The sequence below is a fragment of the Vigna unguiculata genome, chromosome 7, assembly GCF_004118075.2.
Source record: "Vigna unguiculata cultivar IT97K-499-35 chromosome 7, ASM411807v1, whole genome shotgun sequence".
NCBI lineage: Eukaryota > Viridiplantae > Streptophyta > Magnoliopsida > Fabales > Fabaceae > Vigna > Vigna unguiculata.
The window spans coordinates 50,579-69,141 of NC_040285.1; the positions used below are offsets into that span (position 1 = coordinate 50,579).

The 18,563-nt window shown below is 33.0% G+C and overlaps 2 protein-coding genes across 2 annotated transcripts; both read right to left on the reverse strand.

The window, feature by feature from the left end:
- Positions 1 to 240: 240 nt before the first annotated feature.
- LOC114191539 (DNA-binding protein SMUBP-2) lies at positions 241 to 10,179 on the reverse strand. Its single transcript, XM_028080763.1, has 7 exons — positions 9,340 to 10,179; positions 8,363 to 8,671; positions 7,003 to 7,286; positions 3,980 to 5,011; positions 3,176 to 3,344; positions 2,185 to 2,342; positions 241 to 744 (listed from the first exon to the last, which is right to left on the reverse strand). The coding sequence occupies exons 1-7, from the start codon at positions 9,983 to 9,985 to the stop codon at positions 502 to 504; spliced, it is 2,841 nt and encodes a 946-aa protein (XP_027936564.1). The 5' UTR covers positions 9,986 to 10,179; the 3' UTR covers positions 241 to 501.
- A 3,001-nt stretch (positions 10,180 to 13,180) lies between these two features.
- Positions 13,181 to 15,093, reverse strand: LOC114191882 (benzyl alcohol O-benzoyltransferase). The gene is made up of 2 exons (XM_028081328.1): positions 14,545 to 15,093; positions 13,181 to 14,309 (listed from the first exon to the last, which is right to left on the reverse strand). The coding sequence occupies exons 1-2, from the start codon at positions 14,980 to 14,982 to the stop codon at positions 13,362 to 13,364; spliced, it is 1,386 nt and encodes a 461-aa protein (XP_027937129.1). The 5' UTR covers positions 14,983 to 15,093; the 3' UTR covers positions 13,181 to 13,361.
- Positions 15,094 to 18,563: the final 3,470 nt, after the last annotated feature.

Here is an 18,563-nt window from a genome sequence, read left to right on the forward strand (position 1 = left end):
ATAATCCTAGAATGTATGTTTAACCTAATTATTTTAGTTTGGGTTTGAAATAAAACAAACAAATAACTATATTAATTTACATTAACTTAATTAGTTACTTTATATTATTGATTTCATCATAATCATGTTTTTTGTGTTCGTTGGAGTCGATCCAATCCTGTAAACACGTCCAGAAGTAAAAGATCACAAAATATAAAACATTCAGTTTCTTAAATTACACATGATATGAAAAGTCAGGTCTGTAATGTGAAATCAACCATGCCATTCCAATTTTGAGGGTTTCAATGAGCTTTTGTTCCCGATTGTCATGCACGTGCGGTACTTTATATGCTACACAATATTGAATTTATGAATTGCTATACAACTATACAAGTTTTCACGACACGAAAGGAAAAAAGAAAAAAAAAAAAAACTATTCACCTGTACTTCCCGTCCCACATTAAATACCCATAGAACAATTGATAGGTAATTTTTAAATTTGTTTCATGCTACTATTGCACACTAATTAATGGAAGGTAATATTGGATTCATCCCAAGTCCGTATCCTCCAAAACTACCTGGCTCTGCATGCTTCACCCTACCAAAGTGTCTAATATGACGAAGAAGTCTTGCTAAGAAGGTATTGTGGCATATAGTCGAGCTGTCACAGACCAAAGCTACATGTTTGCGTGCTCTTGTGATGGCAACGTTGATTCTTCTGCTATCCCCGAGGAATCCAACAGCTCCCAATGTGTTTGATCGAACCTATTTTATTATTATTATTGTTAAAGGGGCAACACAAGTACTAATATGTCAGTTCATGTGGAAGACGATAATCAAATTGTTTTTCAAATTCAGAATCTCTTACATGGATTACGTATCTCAGGATTTGAAGGTTCAATAATCAAACTGGTAGTGGTAACTAATCGTATGTCTCACCAATCATTAAAGAATAACTTTACATAACATCCTATATGCAGAAGTTAATTATGAACAAGTAAAATGAGATAGTGAGTAGAAGAGGACATTATGGAAGCAATGCAGTGACAGTATCAATTTTTAAGGAGTGAGTTTACATACTTCAGAAGATGGTGGTTAATGACATAGAATCGAGGTGTCCTATTGACCAAGTGATTAAATGTTTCATCCTTGTTATCACTATGTTTTAATAAAAGTAAAAATAAAAATTCTATTGGGTCCATGTCCATATTTCAAACCCAAAAAGCTCTTGCATAAGGAAGCACAAGAGAAATAAAAACCATTCTTTTAAATGTGGTGACTAAAATAAACATAAGATGACTAAACTTCCGTTATTGAAAAGAGGGTATATGATGAAATCTTCAATAGTAATAGGATGTAAGGGACTTCATTTAACTGGCTTCATCTTACTCTAAATGTTGTACTGTGATCATACTTTAACTTTCACATGTTTATTGATACTTTCCAAACATTTATTTTTGGGAAAATTGCACTACCTCATCTTAAAGTCCTTTTAAATGATACTCACAACCCCTTTAATTCGTATAGGACAAAACTTACATTCACTACTATAGGTGCTCCTCAATTATATTTAAAGTTTCACCTTGGTAATATGCCTTTTTATCAAATGCATTACATATTACCAGAGTAAATCTCTGAAAATGATTGAAGAATAGCACCAACAGTACTGTAGGTACTGTATGTAAGTTTTTTCCCTTTAGATGGACCTTTACTCTGTAATGTCATTTTAATAATGTGACACAAATACTCCTTTATTACTCCATTTTTTTTCCAAGTGTCAGATTGTGTGTGTTTTGAGTTCAAGATTAATTAATTTTTCTAAATTATATCCTTACTTTCCATCTAACTTTTAATTAATTTACATACTTATCATAAGAGTGGAAATGAAAAACAACTCATGCATTTATTGTATAGTATAAATGAAAAGGCTAAATTAAGAACTTCATAACTATATTAGGGAAAAAACTGTTTTTCTTGGTACGTGCACAAAAAACTTATATGATACTTAAAAAGAAACAAGTGTGGTATTGTATAGGGAATGATTGTATTTTGAAAACTAGAAAGGATATAATTGTCATTTAAGAAGACCTTAAGAGAGGTAAGCGCAATTTTTCTTTTAATTTTTCATTAAGTAATAACTTTCTTTTATTTGCTAACCAGAACATTGTTGAAATAATGGATCTAAAAATTGGATTTGGATCATACCATCGATAAAATTACTGCATCAGCTTCCCGACCTTGAAAACTGTCAATGGTTGCAACCTCTGTGCCTGCGGCTTCGGGAAACTCATCAAGCCTGTCCCTCAAAAGTTGTACTTGAGCAACATAGGGGGATTGCACGGCAATAGCAGCTGGGCTAACACCTGCATTTCCAGTTCAAATTAACAAAGAACTTACATCAGCAAACACAAATGACAAATTGAATCAAAAGATTTCAAAAATGTGAAAGACAACTTACTTTGCTAAAATATGATAACAAAAAGTGATATGCAGTAATATCATTTTCTTTTTCCTTGGATTGAAAATACTATGCTCAAATATTAAGGGGGGGATTGCACCGCAATAGCATAGTGGTTAGGTGAACGCCGCATTTCAGATTCAATTTAAAAAGAAAATCTTACATCAGCAAAACAGAAAATAAGGTTTCAAAGCTTAAAAGCCTGAGTGCATTGTGAAGTATGATGACATAAAATAAAATGCAGTAATATCCTCTCTTTTCTTTTTCTTGGATTAAATATAATATGCTTTATATATTAATGAGGTTTTGAAGCAGTAGAGAGACGCTGACACTATTTTTTCTACTCTTTCTATACATTCTTAATTATTGTGTGAAAACCTAAACTTTGACATCCGTTACTAGTCAAGACGGTTAATTTTAGATATCGAGGAATGAATTAATTATCTATTTGTAACAGTAGATTTTGGCCTATAAAGAGAACAGACTCATGCGCCAAGGTATGGACGAAAACACCCTTTGGAACAGACCACATTGGTCTAATGTTAAAGGTCCATTCACTATAGTAGTTGGGCCGAGGGGTAGTGACCAATGTACCATTTATTGCCCGCCTGTCATCTTTCAATCTTAATCATTGAGTTTTGTTCTTGCAATTTCTTTGTTAATCGTAAAACATTCACAAGGGAAAATGTTATGTTATAAGCTATTGCCGAAATTGAAACCTTAGTCAAATGTCATTACCAGCATAAATTAAGGAAAAGACATGCTGCAAAACTATCTCAGCTTCTCCTTCATTATAAAGTGAGCCTGTTCCAGCTGGGTCTAGATGCTCTTCGCAACCAACTGACAGACTTCCATATGGCATTCTGGTATCTAACAATAGTAGTGGGCATTGTGTTATCCAGGTAGGCTGCAACAACAGAAAAGTCAAACTTTCCATCCCTTTAATAAGCAAAATATGGCAAAAGTAAAACAGTCCATATAATTGCAACAAACAAGAAGCTAATCTTTCATTTGCTACATTCATACAGTAATGCTTGATAAATCTCTTTCATGAAAAGTTGTCTTTTGAACATTTGTAGCATTATATTGTCTATCGAGTTCATCTTCAATACAAAGGTTAAATCATAAGGTCTTATTTTAATTTATGTGGGTTTCCACAATGACACATCACTCTTAAGATCTTACAAGTTTTGCTCTAATGATCAGGTCCGGTACACTTTTTTATTTACACTTTAATACAAGTAAAACCTATGAGAAGTGAAAAATAATGTTTTATTCTTATGATCCAAAGTCTTATCTAAGACCCTTTTAAGACCTTGTCAGGGTAACAATATCAAAGAAGCATGATACTGTCTAGAAAGATTTGTTTTGTAGAATGTTCATAAACTACTTGAAAGATTTTAAGTAGCATCTCTAGAAATTAAAGACCGGCAAAATAAAACAGCAACAGGAAAAAGGGTTTGAGACACATTAATTAGAACAAGATGTAAATAGAAATCCTCAATTCAATGAAAATGGAGATATCATTGATGGGCATACTACCTTAACGAAAGGAGAGTCTACAAGAAGATGAGAAGATACAGTCTCAGAGGACTTCAACAATCCTCCGTACATCTCCTTCGAAGCCCAACTAGAAATAGCATCATTCATTCGATATTGTGTAGTTAACCTAGTGGTGAGAATCCCTTCATGCAAAGTTGCAGCTCTTTCCAATAGAGATGTTCTTAGACCACCTTCCAAGGCCTTTCTGGATAGTATGACAGGAGCAAGTTGGCATTGATCACCAGCAAGAATACACCGCTTACCTTGCAATATAGGAATCCAACAAGAGGGTTCAATTGCCTGTCCAGCTTCATCTATGACGACCAAGTCAAAAGTATCTAGTCTTCGAATCAAAGGGTCAGCTGCTCCAGTATTTGTGGCAAGCACAACCTGAGCACTGGATAGAACTTCATTTACTATCTGTTTTTCCTTTTTCTTCAGTGACCTTCCCAGCTGCTTCAGAAGTTGACGTATGCCAGCAGCTAGTGAATCATCCCTTAAACAATGTCTTAGATCTTTTCTTAGATCTGACTTCTTCCTCTCATACTCTTCTCGAAAACTTGCAAGCTTAGCATTTACAATTTCTTCCAAAGACTTTGATCCCACTGTTTTTGATATCCGGGCTGGATTTCCAACCCGCACAACATTTAATCTGACATTTGAAAGTTTTTCAACCATGTTATCTACGGCTGCATTAGTAGGTGCTGTAACAAGAACCCGTTCACCTTGCTGAACAGCACATGCTATAAGATGCTTGAGCAAACCAGTCTTGCCTGTTCCGGGAGGGCCTTGGATAACCAACACAGGCCTCTTTTTATTCAAACCCAACGCAATTGCTCTCCGTTGAGAATCATCAAAGCTGTCACTTCCTAAAATTCTATCAGATTTTTCTTCTGCCCAGTCGGCGAAATTATTCTTCTCTAGCCATGCAACATCTTCCGCATCTCCAAACAGAGTAGCAACAACAGAAATCGAAGGATTCTTCTTACGCAAACCATTCTTCTGAAGCAGCATTAGAGCTTCACAGTTCCGCTGATAAAGTCATAAGCTTTATAAATTATGTGTATTTACACATAAATTAAGTGAACTAAGCAGTACAATTGTAATGAAATTAAAAAAATAGAACCATCACTGTGAATTATCTTAATTATATTAATCTGTACAAAGCTGAGATCACCAGAATGTAAAAATATTTTTTGGCAGAAAAAGTAGGTGCTGGGTAGTTAACACCTTTTAAAATATCACAATGCCTGACCTTTCCATAGCAAGTGGCAGAATGTTGTAACCACATGACATGTTTTACCCCACAACTCAAAATGGTAATTGAATTGATTACTACGTATTCACTTTATCAACATATAATAGTTAAGTTATTCACTTTCATAGACCACAAGAGCACTGAAGAAATAAGTTCACTAAGGACAATTAATACTATTTTTCAACCTCGAAGGCAAAGGAAATAAAGCAAAAGTTAAAAAAAAAATAAGGTGCTGATCCATGTTTTATTAACAGACTAGGTCATGCAAAACAAATAAAAAGAAATAAGACAGCAACTGCAGGCAACAAACTATCCACTATAAAATAAAGTTGTTGAAATTATAGAAAAGAAATAGAATATTCTGAAATCAATATTGATTTTATATGGCATAATGTCACACAACATTTAACATTGACCCTTATCTATATTAGTACAAGACTCATAATCTGGATTAAATGAGGAAATAATTGATGAAAATATAAGCAAATATGAAAACAAATCTCAAGAGATAATCTAAGATATTTCAAATTACTCCAAGACATCCAGATTTTTTCATGCACTCTTCTAACAGAAGTAACTGAAGGATAGTAACTAACAAAGAACATCATTTACAAATTATTTCAAGGCTAAAAGTACATATGTTTCCGGATCAAATGCAGTTGATGTGCAACTTAAAACTTTGAAGTAATGAATGACTATTCTTTAGAAAAAGAAACATACACTTTTTAATCATGGCTTAAGACTACATACAACGTCTTTTTGTATCTTATCACCAAATCATGCTTCCTAATTATTAACAGAAATATTGACAACACTAAGTCCACTGGAATTTTTCAGTTCAATTCTTATTGTTTCCATCACAGTTCAATAGATGCTCATGTATGATGAGCGATCAACATATAATAATTAGAACAGAATATATAAGTATTATTCATACATAACATCAGCAATCCCTTAACCCCTAGAGCCCCTTGGCAAGGCAGAGAAGACAGCTATAATAAATCTAAGATTTAACTTAAGTAGATCATAGAATTTATTAAATACATCGAGACATACATGTTTCTTTTTTCATAAGCTTGGGGAAGACCTACGTAATATAAATAAGAAATTTTGAATCAACTAACTTCCACAGCTAGCCAAGCAGACAAGAGAGCAAAGTCATTATGATAAAAGTGGTCAGAGGTGATAATCTTTCTATATTGTCAACTGTCAACATCGTAACATCAACTTTCTAGTAGTAAAGAAGTTGTGGACTAGTATTACGAAAAGGAAGATGCATATTGACAGTTTATATAGTAAATATGTTCATTAGTTGAATTAACTAATTAATAGTTGACCATTTTATTTTTGTCTTTAGATACTGATGATTTTATTTTATTGTACTTGACTAAATGCAAATAGTAGACACTCATTACACCTTGATTTGGATCTCTACTCAAAACTTCTTAGCCTCAGCTTTCATAGAACTCATTGCACCCTTTCGCAATTTTTTCACAAATGTTTCTTAGAGCCACAAAAAATTTTGGTAAACACATAATAAAAAATGCTAGCAACACGCTCTTTTGAAGACAAACTATTATTGGATAAAAATTATAGGAAAACAAATATTTCTGTGTTCCATTCCACTTCCTATTTAATGAGTCCCTCTCATCTTACGATTTTGTAATTTTCAGTAAATTTTAACTAACAGTAGAGAATGTGTTAGAAAGAGAGAGTGTGTTGTTAAGAACACTAATCCAAGAAATCTAAAAATAGATTGCAATACCTCATAGGTAAGTGTATCAGCCAGTCCTTGAATACGGTCAATGCGCACATTCTTCCCAAATAGTTTAGAGAATGTAGGGTCACCATGGCGTGACTCTAAAGCAATTGTAATACTACAGCCATCATCTCCAAAACTGTTTACAAATCCTTGTATGCAAGAAGTTGTAATTGCACCCCTGCTGTCATATGTTCTTACACAAACCATGTCTCCAGGTGAAAGAGCAGTAGGTGGTAACCGGTGGTTCCCTTCAACCTTGAATAACACCAAATGCATTCCCCCCAGTCCTGTTTACAAAATGAATTATGACCATAGCACGCAGACTGGATTTGAGTACAAGTTACAAAGACTAAATTCATATAACTAGCATCCTATGCATGCATCCCATCAGTTAAGACAAGATGCTTATGCATCATATAGACGTCTACATATAGCTTATTGATTTTCTTAGGGTTTTTAACTTAGACTATAGACATCCAAGTGATCGAAAAGACCACACGTAATTATGATTTACATTCTAAACCTAGATGAGTAAAGGTTCATCTAGGTCTAAATCTATGATTGGGATTGGGACTTCAGTATGGAGTACCTAAGTCCCAAATCGAGTGTGAGATGTTTGGCAGAGTACTTAAGTGTTTGGTTCTATCTCCTTATTAGCAAGGTTTTGAGGTTGTGTTTCCAAAGTGTTTGGGTGTTTACCATTCTACCTTCCACGTTTATCTACTTCCTAACCTCAGTAATATATACTTTCACCCAATATTAGATACAGTAAATCAAGCATGTTCAAGTGGTTTTAGTAAAGATATCAACATTCTGCATTGGGCAGCCCTGGTTTGCTGACAGGCATGATCACATAATGATTGGTGAAGAATGTCAAGATAATCTATAAATGTTTTAAAGAACTAAGACAAATGTTGACAAGCATGATCACTTTGCAAAGAACAAATTGGAAAACCGAATTGAGTCTTTATTTCATGACTGATTTTCCATTAAAAACAATTGGGTACAATAAGCATAAATATCAATAAAATCAACAAATATAAAATCTTGAGTAGATGCAGTACATTTATGAGGCTTCCTCAAAATGAACAAAAGAAAATGGAGATATATCTCAATAACTGAATTGATTGGAAAACAGACTGCGAGTATGTTTCACCAAGATGTTTTATATAGTCCATATCTAAAATATTAATGAACTTCCTGTAGTTTACTACATCAGATCATATAACTCATTAGCATGTGAACTGTTCAACTTCTTATATAGCACACCAACATAAAGGAAAGACTAAATTTTAGAAGGAAGGTCAATGCAAGGTCATAATTTGTCTGAATAAGTGAAAAGAAAAGAGAAAAAGGAGAAGACCTGTAGAGGTACTGATGGCATTTAAATTACAAATGGTGTCGCAGTGTTCTTGTTGAGGCTGGCTATGACTAACCAAGAAATCAAGAGGTTTTGAAGAATCAGAAACATCATCTGGTTTAGGAACGGCATCCAATTCCTCCTGAGTAAACTCCAATTCAGCATCCCTTTCGACACAGAGTAGTTCTGACATGCGATTGGTGAATTCATCAATCCTGTGCTGTATTGCTTTGACCTTTCCCAAGTCCATTCCTAAAACACCTTGGACACTCTTGGGTTGTGCTATCTTTCTCACAACTGCCCTATGCTGAGCTGTAAATGAACCATTAGACAGTAAGACCATTTATTTTGAGTTAACAGAAACTGATAGAAAAATCCACTCCCATTGAACACGGATCAAAGATATGAGATACACACAAAGACACCACAAATAGAAACAACACAGCTTCATCTTAACACATTTTTTTTGTAATCAAGTAATTGGTATGGAATATTCACCAACTTTACCGATGACTCATCTCTGTCCTAATCACTGTTTTTTTTCTATCAACGAGGCTCGATCCTGAAAATTTGTCCATGGGGACCGTATCTCGTATTTTTTATGTCATAAGATTACAAGTTTTCTCGACGAAAGAATCATCTCCATTACACGACGGCTCTCAGTCAGAGTGTAACTCATTCTTCAGGTTGAAGGTTTTTCTCACCCCAATAACCTCTGTTTACATAGTAGTGAATGACTTATACAGACTCTGAATAAGCAACAAGTAATTGTTTCTCAAAATTCCAAGAGTCACCCCCTTCATAAATTGTAGCAACAGTTGCAACCTTTCACTTGTCAACTTATTAGATCTTGAATTCACATTAGAAATTTGAATTGATTTTCTCAGCACAGTTGGCTCAGGCGGAGGGAGCACCGAATGCATAATATAGTAAATTAATTTTGATTAGTAAGTGTTATGTAAGGAGAAATAAAGAGAAACCTGAATTGGCGAGCTGCTTAAGCAGTTTCCAAGACTTGGTGTCCCGCCAGTCCTGAATGGAGTTGTCGTTCTGCAGGTCTTGGAGAACAGCGCGAAGCTCCCTCTGAAAATGGTCGAACAGAGTGGGGTAGTGCGTGCAGGCCTTCAAGCAAACACCTTCAAGGCCAATGGGCATAGGAACAGCATTGAGATAGGGCTGTGCCTGCATAATAAAAGTGAGACCCGGTCCCATGCGCTCCCACAACTCCATCTCTCCCTGCATCTCCGCCGCAGCTAAATCAGATGACATGGCCCTCATGCTGTCGCGAATCCATCTCGTAACACTCTTCCCGAGATCCTTCTTCCCAATTGGGTCTCCGTTGTGATGGACAGCAGCAGCGTCCTCCACCACCACCTGAGTCTCGCAACTTCTTCTTCTCCTTCTTCTGGTTTTAGAGTTGGTGGAAACCTTGGGTTGGCTGGTGTTAGTAGCGTTCGGAATTAGGCGATAGAGTCGAAACGAAGGGGGGAAGGAAGAACGCAGGTGGGTGGAGGCATTGTTACAAGGGAAGTGGTGAGTTGGAGTTGCAGTTGCAGTTGCAGCAGGCCCCAATTTGGGCGTGGGTGGGACTCTGCCACAGAAGAAGCAAGTGAGCGCAGTTTCCATTACTGCAACTCAAGAAAGAACCATGGTATTACTAACTTGACTCATTCAGGAATTACTAGTAGAGCATAGATTTTTGTTGGAGAAGCGGCAAGAATAAAAAGATGCCATGGCGGAGAATTTGAACCGCGAACTGCATTTGAGGCGTGGAAGGAAAGAGGCTTCGTTTTATTTCTTTTTCTTTTCTTTTTCTCTCTTCGTTTATTTATGTGACACGAGTGAAAAGGAAAAGTAAGAGAAGGGCAAACTCAAGATCCCAGCTCTTGCTCTAATTGGCTCCTGCGATTTTGTGGCCTCACGTGGCACCCTTTAACCCTTCTACTTCCTGCTCACGTGTTTCCATCCCAACCCAAAGCTTTTTTATTTTCAGAATAATAAATTATTGAGCTGTATTTTAATATTCGCAAACGGTCACTATTTCTTTGTTTTTTTTTTCTGAACTCACTATTGTTGCGCCTTGTGCGCAATTTCTTCCTTCACTCGTTTTTTTCTCTTACACCTCATTCTTGAAAATGTGTATTTGACCCCATTTTTTTCTTTATTATTCAAACAATACTCATTGCCGGCATTAGTTGGTGTTCTTACCTGTGAACTCTTGTTTTAGACAATACATTAATAAAAAGTATTGTTGAGGAAATGAAAGTTGTATAGGTGTTAAAGTTACTTAAGTTTTTCAGATATACGTTTTTTTAATTTTGAACGATTTTAACAATTATGAATTTCACATAGATTTTTTTTAGTTATTTATGGATTGTAATTTTGAATTAATTAATCCAAAATAATAATTTCATATCCCGTGAACTTAAGGATTACACTATTTGAAAGTCAATTATAATTTCAACTTTTAAATTGTGAAATTCCTAAATTATTTTCAAAACATCTGATTCAAAAATATAATTTAGTTTTGGACCATGTAAAGTGGAGATGCATTCTAAACTATGCAATATAAAGTAAATATATTATAAATTATATAATTTAAAAAAATATTTCAGATTATATAATTTAAGAATATATTATATTAACATTTTGAAATTTCTCATATATCTTCTAATTCCTTGCATCTTCAGTGCCTTTTGCGTATTTATTTCCACTTTCCTTTTCTTTATTACCTTTCTCTCTCCATTAAATATATCTTTGTTGACTTTTAATTCATTTATCATTTAATCTCTTCTTGTCTACAAAATTTATTTGGGAGAATTTATAGTTCAAAACTTTTTCCAACCTTTTCTCTCGTTATCATTTGTTTCATTTTCTATCTTAAATTTTTTACATTATTGATCATTTTAAACGCCCCCTTATTTTCTAGGTAATTGTTTTCTATTTCTAATGAAAATAATTTTTAAAAGGTTAAAATATTTTATTGGTCTTTGTTCAAAAATTTTAAGTAAGTCATCATATTTTGATTGTTCCAATTAATTTTCTATTTCTAAAAATATGATGAAATTTGGTAATTTTTGTTAGAACGGTATATATAATGACCTTAACTCATGTGTCAATTTTATGTGTTTTTCTGTTCAATGTCATGTGTGAAGTAAGTGTGTTGCTACGTAGAGACAATGTGATGTGGTAATGTTGTAGTACCAGTATAAAATCTTAATTTAGTCCTTATATTTATTTTTTTATTCAGTTCAATCCAATTTTTTAAAAATATTTGCATTGGTCAAGTGTCAATGTAGTACTAGTGGCATTTTTGAAAATACTTGTATAACTATAAGTTTCGTTTCTACGAATAATCTAAGTTTACCTAAGGTTAAATTTTTAGAAAAGTTACTTCTCTACCACAATATTTGTAGACTCATGTTCCTCAGAACCCTTTCTTCTCATGTTTTCTCTTCTCTCTTGCTTTCTCTTTTTTAACAAAAATAAATGGGAAAATCACCTTGTTTATTTATTTCAAACTGGTATATATACATATTGGGTGCATTATTTTCACTAATTCCTACTTACAAATTTGCTTAAGAATATTTAGTCCATAAATGGATTACTTGATTCTCACCCAATAACATAAATTCTCAATATATCATCAATCACATAATTTCCTAAGATATCAACAATTAACTATAACACCAATCAACATAATATATAAGCTTTCATCCTAACACTTTTAGTTTCTCTTCATTTGCTTCCTTCATTCGCAGGTTCTCATTGCATGTCTAAAGAGGTATTTGGTGTTTGGTATTCTAATGTTTTTGTTTGTTTTTTCATCATTTGCTCACCATTTAAAGAGCTCTCATGCTTGAGTATTTTTTTCATAGTGAATCATTTAAAATTATGTTTATAGGTTTGCATTTTCTTTTTTCTGAACCCTAAAAATGATATGATGATATATTTGATTTATATATATATATATATATATATATATATATATATATATATATATATTGTAAATTCATGAAAATATTTCAATATTGTTCTCAATTTTTACATATGTTGTATGTATTTTGTTCATCCGATGGTATTAAATTTTGGTTTAATTGTTTAAGTTCTTTAATATAACGTGAGAGTTATTCAATGATTTTTTTTTAAATCTACAATAGACTTCAATTTCCCAATGAATCAAAGCCTATAATCGAATAGGCTTTAGTTGTTTTTTCAAAACCGAAGCCTATTTTTTTTTTATTTATTTATCTTATAATTTTGTATTTTTTAGGTTTTGATTTTAGAGACAATCGAAGTCTAACATTAAAGGTTATGTTTCAGTTTAAAACCAAAACAGAAAGACTTTTTTTTTTTTTTATCTCATTGATATATTTTGATTCGGGAATCGAAGTACAATATAAAAAATAACCGGTGTCAAAAATCCGTCACTGCAATAGTGTAACTACGGTAATAAAATTAAACTTATGAGAATAAGTAAGAAAATAAAAATGTTCTATAAAACTTTATCAAAAATATGATAAAAATAAATAACAAATAAAAACATTAAAAAAAATAAAAAATGATTAATTGTGTGTTTTAAAAACAATTTGATAAACCATCGGACAAAACAAACAAATAAAATAAATGTATAATTAAGGGTATGATAAGATGAAAAATACTTAAAAGATTTAAGAAATGTTTTTAGATATCAAAGATAAGTTTTGTAAAGTAATAATGGGTTTGTGTAATTTAAACTTGAAATTGAGAATAACTATTTTCATATAAAAGAATATATTAAAAATGAGTGGTAATCATACGTAAGACATGAAAACTATTTAATTAACTATAATCCGCACAAAGTTGTGATTAACTATTTGATTAGGAGTTTTCTCAACTCTTACTTTACTTTCTATAGAGACAAGGATACAATGGATAAAAGATTGAAAATGGATAACATTTGGGGAGAGAGAGAGAGAGAGTGATAAGAAGGTGGAATTTATTCCTGGATTGGTAATTTAGACTACAAGGAAGAAAGAAGGAGGTGCCTGGAATTTGAAGAAGGAGTATTAATAGTTGGTGGAAGGCGATTGTTGAGCACAGAGTCCAACTCCTTCTCAAACCTCTGCATGGCTTCAGAGGGTAAGCAAACGGGCATCACCAAACCTTCTTCGCCCTTATCATTTCTGAAGGGTATGTAAAAGCTAGCCACACCAGGAATGGCTCCAACACCTCCTTTGGCGGGTCCTCCATACACAGCTTTACCCCACCCAAAGTCAACGTCTTCGAACCCCGCACGTCTCACATCCGACACCAGATACGACCTCACCACCGTGAAGTGAGGCCGTCCTCGAGTAACCATCAGATCTGCCAACGACTGCATGTACTCCTCGCTCACATCCGCCTTCGCCTTCCTCACCAACTCCAAAGCATACCCCAAAGGATTCTCGCATAACTTTCCCGCAGTCGTAACCGCCACGGAGAAAGCAAAAACGTTGCCGTAGTAACCTTCTGGTAGAGGAGGGTTGAATTTGGAGCGCGCGTTCACGATGCAGATAATGCGGACCTCCTCGTCACTGTCGGGTTGCAGGGCCAGGGTGCGGCACCGCCAGAGGCACGCGGTCAGGACATCGAAGCTGGAGCACTGGTTCTGGTGAGGGGGGAGGAGGCGCCGGATGGCCGAGAGTTCGCTGCGCCCGAAAAAGAAGGAGCGGTGGGCCATGTCGTCCACCGGGATGATCGTGCCTTTTGTGTCCGGAACGACGTCGTACTCGCGGTGGATGCACGTCACTCGCGGTGGGTCCCGCGCGTTCAGAAGTTCTCTGCGCCACACCGGTGGGACCGAGGGCTCCTGCCTCCCGCGCGCTATCTCTCCCACCGCGTTCATGAACTGGACCAGACCCGCTGCGTCACTCATGGTGTGGTTCAGACGGAGCGCGAATATGAACCCCCCGCACTTGAGGCGCGTTACCTGCACGCACTTTGTCAACTCACGTGTTTTCACCATGCAAAATCTTATCATATTTTTCAATTTTTTAACCTTTTGTCCATTGTTTCTTACTTCCTGCTCGACTATTATTGCTGTGCTCTGCTTTTTTCTTTATGCTATTGGCTATTGGCAGTAATACCAGTGATATACTCTAAAGTGACGTTTGTGCAACTCTTTCCTTTATGAAGATGGTTGAAGTGTGAAAGAATGAATATACCTGAATTAGGAGAAGGGGAGTGTGAAGAACTCCTTGGGAGGAAGGAACATCGTAAAGAAGATTCTCCCAGCAGGGGAAAGGAGGTTGAAGAGCGTGGCCAAATTGAGTGAGTGTGACATCTGCATCAGCTTCAATGAACAAAACACCCTCCCCTGTGCAGTCCACCATGAGTTTACGACCGGCTCCTTCCCTCAGCCTACCTGCAAAGGGATAGTAAAACACAAGCGTTTTGGCCAAGGCCTCTCTGATAACCGCAACAGGGTCTGTACCGGCCTGCGCTGGATCATATCTATAGAACTGTATCACTGGAATCTGAAACCTTAACCCATCTTGGTCATCTATGTCTGAGAGTAGCTTCACTTCGCGAGGAGTGGCCTTCGCCGGAGCTATCAGCTCTGGCTCCCGCCTCTGCACCGTAAACACCAGAGATGTGTCCATTATCCTAAACGGTCAACCAAGAAAAGGAAAAGAGAATGAACACTAATGTGGAGGAGATGCATCCCACAGCACTTGTTTATATAATGGAATGAATGCCCCCACATGCCACATTCCTGCTCTCTCTGTCTCCACTCTTTTACTGCTTTACTGTTTTAATAATTTCTTCCTTGTCGACACCTCTTTGTCAAATTATTGGTATCAAAAGCACATTTCAAACTTAACTCTTAATTTATTTTAATTTAATTTTAAACTCATGATCCTTTTCTTTATTGCATTATTTGATTTTATTATTTGAAATGAGAGTAGTAATTATTATATACTTTCTTTCTTTTCTATCTTAATTAGTCGACAAAAACATATGGCTGGCATAAAGAAAATATCTAATTGGAACCCAACCATCCCCTGATCTTTGATTGTACTCCTAGAAAGTAAACTTGATTTGAGCACTAATAATTCAGTGATCCTTCCACTCATTGCAAATAGAACCGAACTTCTTCATAAAAATCCAACCTTTCTTTTACCTTTGTTTGTTACCATTTCTAAAACCACTTCCCTTCATAATCTATCTATAACTAATTTGTGAAAATAGTTTACATCACAACTAATTTTAAACTTAGATCAGTTTAAGTTGGATTTGATCGGATGAAAACATTAAATTAATTTAATTATTTCAATTTTATTGGTTGAATCCGTTGATTGATTCAATAAAATGGACATCTAATTTTAAACTTGTTCAATGTATTACTTTTTATTTTAAATTTTGATCATAAATATCAGGAATATTTTGACAAAAATATAAGGTTATTATTTAAAAAATAAAATGGAAAGAGCTCCACAAAAATTATAATAATTAGTAATGGAAATATAAAGTAGACGTTGCATTTTTTAGTGTAAGAAAAATACAGTTATACTTTATAATTAGCTTTCTCGTATGAAATGTTTTAAATTTAATCTTATATAATTTAAAAACAAAAAGTGTTTTCTGGACCGGTATTGATGAGTTCTTTCTTTCGCATGAAGAAACTAAATTTTTGAAGGAAATCATTACAGAAGAGATTTTATGTGACATTCAATTTCTTCGATTTAAAAGAGTTTTCTCTTATATAGTAAAATCACAAATTTTCAAATAAATGTACTTAGTAAAATTTATTTGAAACCTAATTAAAATAAAACTTTTTTTTATATATTTCTTGATATTCTATATTACTACAATTGTAATAAGTCTTTTCGGTGACAGGAAAATATAGAAAAATAATGGATTTATATCGAAGAGTAAGAATAATCCATTCACTGACACATTACTGAAATGATCTTATCCTTTTTGTGCAAACATATCCTAATGTTTAACTTAGTTTTATATTATAGAAGTGAATATGCATAGTTTGAAAATGATATGACAAAACTACAAAATGTAAAATAATAAAATTATTATAAAAAAGATTTAAATATATACTTTTACATATGTCTTGTATCATATTATATCATAGTAAACATTGTTTTCTAGCCGAGAGTTGAATTATAATAATTCATCATGAGACAAAGGTAGGGATTCATAAGTTCTTGAGAAATATCTTTTATAGATGGGTCTTTGAATTATTAAAAAAAAAATTATTTAAGTTCTCTTATCCTGAGGCCGATAAAAGAAAAAAAAAGAGTTCTCTTATCTTAAGAATCTTAACAAAATTCATTTCAATAGTTAAGTGTTACTGACTGATGTAAAGATTTATTTATAAAATAATTTATTAAGGAAACTTATTCAATCAACGTGTTATATACTACTACAAATTTTCATATTTTCTGTTAATTTTATTTTGAAATTTCTTTAAGAAATATTTATAAATTTTGTTATAAAAAGAAATTGTAAAAAATTGCTGTCAAATTTTTTGTAAAATATTTTGTATAAAACATTTTTCATAATAAATTTTATAAGAAATACTTGCGAATTTTATAATTTTGTAAGAAATAATTATCCATAAAAAAATTACATAATAAAAGAATTACATGTTAATTAAAATTTTTAGGAAAAATAGTAGAAAAAAATCTTATAAATTTTTTCAATAAATTTGTAAAAAGTTTCATGTATTTTTAGTAATGATATTATGCGATGTAAAAAGTTGCACGAGAGATTAATTAACTTAAGCTGGGAAGTACTTGTTTTTTTTTTTTTTTCTCTGTGCTATATTTTTCTCTCACCAAATAAAGTGTAGAATTTAAAAGAAGTCTTGGTGCTTGAATTTAATAAAAGAAATGGTTTAGAAGATAAGATTTGCGCGGTCAGTTTTGACTGCAGATATCTTAATTCCTACTTTTGACCAATTTCTTCGTGTCAACTTTCCATATTTAAGGTAGAAAAACAAGTGGAATAAAATTGCTAAAGACTTAATCAACATTTTATTTTTCGTAATTTATTTTTATTTCCAATAAAAATAGTATTTTAGTTCTAATTTTGAAGAGAAATGGTGTATTCATACTTTATTTGATAACTCACTTTTTAGCTTAAAAAAATAATATTTCTTTTATTTGTAAAGAAGAAAAGATAACAAAATAAAATGTTAAATATAAAATTTGTTAGCTTTCAAAATATTATCATTTTATTTTAAGTTTTTAAATGTATTTTTATATATAAATTATACTCTTCATTACAATATTTTTATCTAAATCTTATTATTTACATAATTTTTTTCTCACTATTCTTGTAAAGTCATATTTTTTTCGTTTTCACCTCCATACAAACAGTGAGAATCTAAAAAATAAAAGTAGAATGGGAAGAGCAATAAAAACTGTGTAAATAATTATTTTCTTCTTTACATATGTAAACGGCTGTAATTTATTTTTATAATAAAAGGTTCGATTTAATCCATGTCTAAAAAGTAGGGTAATGACATTTGTTATAAAATTACAGTGTTTCAGGACCCATTTAATGTTTCCTTAAAAATATACCAATTCAATGTTAAATTATATTTTTTAGAGAAAATTCATAAAGTAATTTTGTAATAAGTACATATAATTTTGTTATCATAAATTTTACTTATTTAAAAGATAAATAAGAATTATTTTATTTCGGAATCTAAATTTGTTTTTACATATATTTAAGGAACAAAATAGTCCACGTCATGAGTTTCCACAGTCATTATTTGAGTCAGCTTGGGTAATTTGGTATGGATCAGACAAATTCTCGGTTGTTATAATCAAACAATTTATTCTTTGTTTGAAATAAATAATGCAACTTTAGTAGTGACTTTTGAAACGACTTGACTTGGTAGGTAGTGAGTCATGACAAAAATAATAAACACTACACTCCATGCATTAGCTTAATAATTTATCGTACTAAACAATAACCTATAAAGGGGAATCACACACAGCCAAGAATAGAAACCATAAAAAAAATATGAAGATATTTTGTCAGAAGTTTTTTATTAAATAAGTTGATATTATCATTGATCCCTTCAATCTCAACAAATTATTACCATCACAAGGTTTTTTTTTTTAGTTTCTGAAATTTAGAACAAATACTACAATATTAAAAAAATGGTTTAATTCCATCAACCAAAATTTCCATGTTGATTAATGTATCAACTCTT

What these genes read in the sequence shown, in the direction of transcription:
- LOC114191882 (XM_028081328.1), bottom strand. Translation starts at nt 14,982, where the DNA reads ATGGACACATCTCTGGTGTTTACGGTGCAGAGGCGGGAGCCAGAGCTG. An exon ending in CTCCCCTTCTCCTAATTCAG is followed by an intron (nt 14,310 to 14,544) that starts GTATATTCATTC and finishes AAGTGCGTGCAG; the next exon opens with GTAACGCGCCTCAAGTGCGG.
- LOC114191539 (XM_028080763.1), bottom strand. Translation starts at nt 9,985, where the DNA reads ATGGAAACTGCGCTCACTTGCTTCTTCTGTGGCAGAGTCCCACCCACG. An exon ending in CTGATACACTTACCTATGAG is followed by an intron (nt 5,012 to 7,002) that starts GTATTGCAATCT and finishes TGACTTTATCAG; the next exon opens with CGGAACTGTGAAGCTCTAAT. An exon ending in ATGCAGTAATTTTATCGATG is followed by an intron (nt 745 to 2,184) that starts GTATGATCCAAA and finishes ATAATAAAATAG; the next exon opens with GTTCGATCAAACACATTGGG.